The sequence below is a fragment of the Vicia villosa genome, linkage group LG3, assembly GCF_029867415.1.
Source record: "Vicia villosa cultivar HV-30 ecotype Madison, WI linkage group LG3, Vvil1.0, whole genome shotgun sequence".
NCBI classification, from domain to species: Eukaryota; Viridiplantae; Streptophyta; class Magnoliopsida; order Fabales; family Fabaceae; genus Vicia; species Vicia villosa.
The window spans coordinates 59,607,906-59,614,859 of NC_081182.1; the positions used below are offsets into that span (position 1 = coordinate 59,607,906).

Below are 6,954 nucleotides of genomic sequence, written 5' to 3' on the forward strand. Positions count from 1 at the left end.
GACCCGATACTAATTTATCCCATATCCACCCCTACTAGGGTGAAATGCAAATTTATCCCGAAGAAATGTTTTCCTTATATTAAGGAAAGTAACAAGACAAAATAAAGAACATAATTAAAGGAAAAAAAAAGATAAATCTTTTGAATAACTTTAGAAGAAACTTTATAAGAAAAGAAAATGTTGGTTCTATCTAGTCTAGTTTTTTTAGTGCCAAGCTTTTTTATATTCTGTTTTTCCTTTCTTTTTTCAATATACTCCATCATATTTTGAATATAAACAAAACAAAAAAGTGTTCATACTTTCTTGTCTAAACTATAATTTACCTTAACTTTATTCAAAATCAATAATTGTAATTGGTTGGATACTACTCCTCTTTGTATCAACGATGACTTTTTTTCCTTAGCAAGGTAGGTTTGCTCAAAAGAAAAAACAAAAAAGCAACTAGTTAAAAGTGGTCCCTGCATTATTATTTTTTCCATTTGTTGGTTATGTTGTTGATAAGTTCAGCCCTACATTCTCTCAAAGATTGTCCACTTATACTTATGATCATTATTGCTCCAAACCCCAACTTGTCTTTCATCATTCATCTAACACCCAAACAATGACAAAAATGAATGGATACAGATTAAGACATTAACCAATAAATATTTATTTTCTCCACTCCACTCCAATCCAACAATATTATTATTAAAAACATTTCATAATATTTTCTCCACGTTACAAGGAATAAATAACATCGCATCACATCACTCACTATATATAAATAAACAAAACTATATACTAATTTGAGAAACTAATACACTTCACTTTAACCTTTTTTTACTTTGCTTGCTTCCCCTTGAACAAACATGTTTACATATATATATATTTAATATTTATTTATAGTTAAACAATAATTAAACTGTTGCAATTGGTCCCTTAAAAGCTTCAAATCTTGGTTCTTTGGCCTGAAATTTTAACCCAGCATAGAGTTTCATGTAATCCTCAAACACAAATTTTGGGTAAATTTCATTGTTTTCTTCAATCAATGTTGGTGCTGGGTAGATTACAGCATCACTGCCAGGGTTGTAGAATGAGGCTATGGACATTCTTGTTCCATCGCTTTGTGCTATCACGCGGTGCTCTATGCTTTTGTACTTACCATTGGTTATCACCTGTTGATAAGAATGATGTTTTTGTGATGAATTATGTGTTGCATTTTACATGTTTGTGAAAATGTCAGTATGAATTTATAAGAAAAAAATTGGTTGTGCTTACCTCGAGTTGGTCACCGAGGTTGATGACAATGGAATGATGCATGGGAGGAACGTCCACCCAGACGCCGTCTTTGAGGAGCTGGAGGCCACTGACTTTGTCGTCTTGGAAAAGGAGGATGATTCCTCCGGCATCGGTGTGTGCGCGGAGACCCTTCACTAGGTCTGGTTTTGGGCATGGAGGGTAGTTTGCAATCTTGGTGCCAAAAGTTGGTCCCTTTGATCCATAGAAGGCCTTTTTGAGGTATCCCTTTTCTAATCCGAGATTTTCACATAACAAGTCTAGTAGCTCCTCTGCTAGTTTCTCTAGCCTCAAAGCAAATTCCTTCATTGATTTCCTGCATAATTGTCTCTAGTAATTTAGAATCTTGTGAAAACTAGAATATATATAGCTGCAAGTTTAGTTGTGAAATACTTATAAATTTGTTAACATGTCATTCATGCGACAGTGTCGCCAATAACATCTAGTTGGTCACCTTTAATGGGTTGTCATTTTCCAACCATATTTTTTCCATTCATGAGACTCAAATCTGAGATCTTGTTTAAAATATCTTGGTTCAATTTCATTTGGTGCTAACTTAATGTTGGTATTGAAATCATCATTTGGTATGGAACAGTGTTTAAAGCTAACAATAAATATGTGACCTTTTGTTTTACAAATTCTATATGGCAATGTAAATATTTGATATGTGTAAGTAACCTGTATTCATCACTAAGATCAGGGATCTCTGAAATGTTTGATTCAGGTAAGTGACGCAAGTGGAAGGTACTCTCCCAATCCATGTCTTTAACCTCAGTTTGAACAGCTTCAAGCCCTTTCTCAGCCACTAGTTCCTTGAATCTCTGTTCCATGCATTTCCTGTAGTGTTCTTTTGTCAACCTCTCCACAGTGTCCATCAAGTCATGAGGTATGCCATGATTCACCAGCTACATAAAAAAACAAACATAAATAGAGATTTAGATGCCAATGTATAAATCTATATGAAAAGAAAACAAAAAGTTCTATATATTGAACTTCTATAAAGTACCTCAAAGAATCCCCAGTTTTCACAAGCATCTTTGATTTTCTCCATAGTAGCTTTTCTCTTCTCACCATTGATGTTCTCTAGGTTGATAATTGGGAAATTCTCCATATCTCACTCAAACTCTTAACTTCAACTTCCTTTGTATGCTTTTCTCTCCAAGTTTATTGTAGGTTGCTTGCTTTAGGATGCATATTAGAGTTCTATACAAGGTGGTATTTATAGACCTTTACATCAAAGACCAAATACTCAACCAATTCTTATTTTAAATCTTATTAAATATATTTTTTAATAATCTGATTTGTTCAGCTTAATCTTCTAAGCTTTATCATTAGTCCACATCATAGCTTGTGGTTATTTTGGGTTCCCTTGTTGAATAGTCTTACACACTTGGCATGAGTTGGACCCATTTGATGGCTATATTTTTTTCCCTCTTGAATACTTTGACCCAATTCAACCACAAAGGCTGCCACAAAGTCCATTTGTTCTATATTTCTTTTTTCTTTTTTCTAACCTTATATTTGAAAATGATGTCTAAGAAGGAGCGGCGAAATCGCATTTTCCAAACAAAAATAATTCTTTACACATTCATCCAACTCTGTATAAATATACAATTTTGTTTTTGTTCTCTTCTGTTAAAAAAAAAAAACTAACTCGAAGTGTATTGGATTCCTTCTTGAGGTACTCCATATGGTATAGTGTTTTTTTTTTTATTTTATTTCAAAATGACTTTTCTTTTTTCCAAATCTTATAGCATCCCCACATTAGAAACGAGTACAAGGTTACACATATAACGTGTTTTTTTGTCATAGCACAATCAACCAATATTTCTTAGATTGGAAAGACCATAGGTATCCAAAAAAATAGGTTAAGAGTGGAATGGTTAATAATGATATGCATGCATGTTCTCCTTCAATAATATTAGGCACTTACACAATACAGGAGTGTTACAAATTAAACAAAACTCTGAGTTGATTTGTTGGATATCCTATTTATGCAATTTGGTTTCCATTCAACTCAATTAACAAATTCATTTTTTTCTTTTGTATATGGACTTTGCTAATCACAAGCATGAGTTCTAGGACTATCCTAAAAGTTTCCTTGCATTCCATCCCTTTAAAGTTTAGTCATGCATGTGATCAACATCTTATTTCATTAGCATACGACTCTTAATCTGACTTAATTCATCTTCTGGTTGAATTCTCAATCTTAATCTTCAACTTGGTCACCTACTCAAATTTTGTAGTGCATGATTTTATGGGAAAACAAGAGTTATTGATAGTTGTTTTCTATTTTCACAGGAATAAAATATTCTCTCATATAAAAATATTTATTTAGATAACCTCATACATGAGAATATAAAATTAACCAAAAAGCAATGCATAAACTATATTCCTGAAAATAAATATATTCGAAAATAATGTTATATTCTCAATCCACTTTTTAAAAAATATTCGTGGTAGTTTTGATATAAACATGTCATAGGAATAAAAGGATGTGTTACATTAAGATATATTTTCTTTAGAATAAAAATTAAAATATTTTTTGTGGTGAAGGTGAAGCCACTCTCATTGCATTGCATGAAGACAAGACAATTATAATGTGGCTGTGGAGAACTAGCCAATAGGGAATTACGAAAAAGAAGCAAGATGCAATGTATATTACGTAATTGTCGAAGCCATAGGAATGGAATATAACTTCATATATAATTTAAAGAGTATAAGATAAAAATTAGATGCAACTATAATACTATATTGCATGTGCTCAAAATAATGGCAAATATAAAATGAAAGCAGCCTTGTTCAATATTTTCTGATATATTCAATGACTAACTAATCTTATTATATTTCTAATTATGGTCGATTACGATTATAACAAATGTAGTATAAAAATTAAATTAAATTAAATAAAATGACAGTATGTTTATTTTTTTTCCCTTTGTAGATGGATGTTGTAAGAGATGACGGAATATGTTTTTGGTGATAAGATGAATAGTTATAGTTGGTCCCATGTTGCGTTGCACCTGAAAGGAACAGTGAACATGCAAATGCATGTACCAGTGTTTCGTAATTACTTTCTTTTGCCTCCTCTGGCCCTAGTTCGAACCAAAAATAGAAAACGACACATTCTTTAGATATCATAAGATAATTATTTAGATCTCATAACAAACTTAAATTTAATAATATATATTAATTGAGTTATTTGAACACTAAATTTAGGATAGAATATATTGACATTTCAGACAGAGGTGAGAGATTATGAATATATAATGTGAGTGTAAAATTTTGTATTCGAAAAATATATTTTGAAAATTTGTAAAAAGTCTAAATTTTTTTTATAGACAAAAAAGTTGTTTATAAATTAGCACCAATAAAAAGAGAGAAAACTAGATAAGAAGATGATTACAAGGAAATAACTTTTAAAAAAAATGATTACAAGGAAATAACTTTAAAAAAAAAAAAGCTAGCGGATCAAGGAAATAACTTTAAAAAAACAAGCTAGCGGTTCTTTGTTCAATTAAACCTATAACATCTCAAAACGTTCGTCCCAAACCACTCCAAAGTTTGCACCTCCGCCACTCTTTTAAGAACTCCTTTAAAAAGTGTATTGTTCCTAATCAATCAAAGGGACCACAAAGCTACAAGTAAAAAAAAGGAGTTGAAACTTCTTAGTAACTTTAGTTTTGAGCAAAATAAGATACCCCTTTAAGTACTGCAACAGTAATCAGACACACACAAAAAAATGAATAAGATTTTCTCCGGATCCTAAACACATAGGTCAAACAAGGTCATGTCAACCACTTAAGATTCCTTCCTTTGCTAATTGATCACGTGTTTGCAATCTATTAAGCAGCAACCTCCAAGCGAACACTTTGATATTGCTAGGTAATCGAGAATTCTATAATAACTTCAGAAAAGAAGCAAGTGATAAATCGGAATGAGTACATGTTAAAGCTAAAAATGACAGCTAGATGACGCCGCTTTAATGGAGAAACTACCCTCATCTGGCCGCTTTATTGTGGTTGCTTTCTTGAGAAGACTAAGTGCTAGTCAGAAGTCTCAAGAAGGCATTGGATGTGGTCAGTATGGTTTTTTGTAATTAGTTTGGTTATAGTTGATTAAGTCCATATTGAAAAGGAAAAATCACCTTGGCGGGTGGACTGGAGTAACTTCGTTAACAATGAACCAGAATAAAAATAATTGTGTCCGTATATTTTTGTTCACTTGTTAACCGTATGTTTTGAGTTGCGAAAAGATTATACTTGGTGCAACCCAATTCAAACCCCCTTTCTTGTGTTTCTTGCACCTTCACTTATAAGGCCAGATTAATAGCAAAATGATTTAGACAAAAGGTAGGTATAGATTACTTCGACACATATGCACCAGTGGCAAGGATAACCACAATTGGATTATTGTTTTCCTTAGCCTTTTTGAATGACCTTATAGTTCATCAAATGGATGTTAAAACAACATTCTTAAATGAAGATCTCGATGAGGAAATCTACATGGAACAACCACAAGGCTGCATGCTTCTTGGAAATGAACAAAAGGTGTGTAAGCTTGTCAAATCTTTATATGGCTTAAAACAAACACTAAAACAATGGCATAAATTTTTTTGCTTTGTCATACTTTCAAATAGATTTTTCCAAATTCTTGTGACAAATGTTTATACATAAAGGTGTGCAAAAATATTGTGATATTCCTTTGTCTATATGTTGATGATATGTTAATAATTAGCAATGATTTGAATGGAATTTTATAGACAAAGAGGCTTCTAGCTTCCAATTTTAAGATGAAAGATCTTGGACTTGTTGACACAATTTTAGGGATCAAAGTAAAGCAAAATAGTGGGGATTATAAACTTAGTCAAACACATTACATTGAGAAAATGCTTGATAAGTTCAAACACCTAAATGGACAATTGAGTTAATGATAATAAATGCACTGCAAATAGTCCCACATAGAAAGTGGTGCTTACTTTAAAAGCATTTATAAAGACTTTGAAACATTAAACTCAAGAAATGAGCTAAAGAGGATAAAGTGTCACATAGAAAAATGTGATGGTCTTAAGCATTATGTGACTTGTCTCATCCAAACAACCTCTCACCGGTAACGCCGGCTCCGACTATGGGACCATGTCTGAAGGCGTGGGCATAGAGGCGCTAGTGACGGCTTGTAGGCGACACTTGAGCACTTGGGCACGACGCTGAGGCGGCTCCTTCGGCTGGCATGCGGCAGCAGTATTGCTCCTGATATTTTTGTTGTTGTTGAAAGTTTGAATTTCGAATTTGAAATATACAACACTTCATGAAATGGTGCATAAGATAACTATAGGAGAACCATTGCAAACTTATACTGAAAATATGTTGTTTCATCAAGAGTTACAAACTTGTGAAAGACATGCATGGCCTATAAATACATTATTCTGAATTTGAAAAATCATTCATTCAAATCATTCATCCTCTTCATTATCCAGACATTTTTTCTTACATTCGAGTTCTTCATCAGTCTTGGACAAACTCGATTAAGAGGCTGAATTATCCTTGAAATTTTTACTTTCTAAACTCTAAGACAATTAAGAGGGTGTCTGAATTCATTTATCTTTACCTAAATTTTAAGAAAAGTAATTCAATTCACGATTTATATATAGATTCATTTTTCTTTAGCAAAATTTTTAAC

At 32.3% G+C, this 6,954-nt stretch overlaps 1 protein-coding gene across 1 annotated transcript; it reads right to left on the reverse strand.

The window, feature by feature from the left end:
* Positions 1–660: 660 nt before the first annotated feature.
* On the reverse strand, positions 661–2,478 carry LOC131661607 (1-aminocyclopropane-1-carboxylate oxidase). The gene is made up of 4 exons (XM_058931201.1): positions 2,282–2,478; positions 1,954–2,180; positions 1,258–1,591; positions 661–1,154 (listed from the first exon to the last, which is right to left on the reverse strand). Exons 1-4 carry the CDS (start codon positions 2,384–2,386, stop codon positions 897–899), a joined length of 924 nt encoding a protein of 307 aa, XP_058787184.1. The 5' UTR covers positions 2,387–2,478; the 3' UTR covers positions 661–896.
* Positions 2,479–6,954: the final 4,476 nt, after the last annotated feature.

Excerpts from the sequence above, each read along its gene's own strand:
- LOC131661607 (XM_058931201.1), bottom strand. The coding sequence starts at position 2,386 with ATGGAGAATTTCCCAATTATCAACCTAGAGAACATCAATGGTGAGAAG. Across the intron at positions 2,181-2,281 it reads AAAACTGGGGATTCTTTGAG|CTGGTGAATCATGGCATACC; the intron begins GTACTTTATAGA and ends TTTTTTATGTAG. Across the intron at positions 1,592-1,953 it reads GATCTTAGTGATGAATACAG|GAAATCAATGAAGGAATTTG; the intron begins GTTACTTACACA and ends ACAATTATGCAG.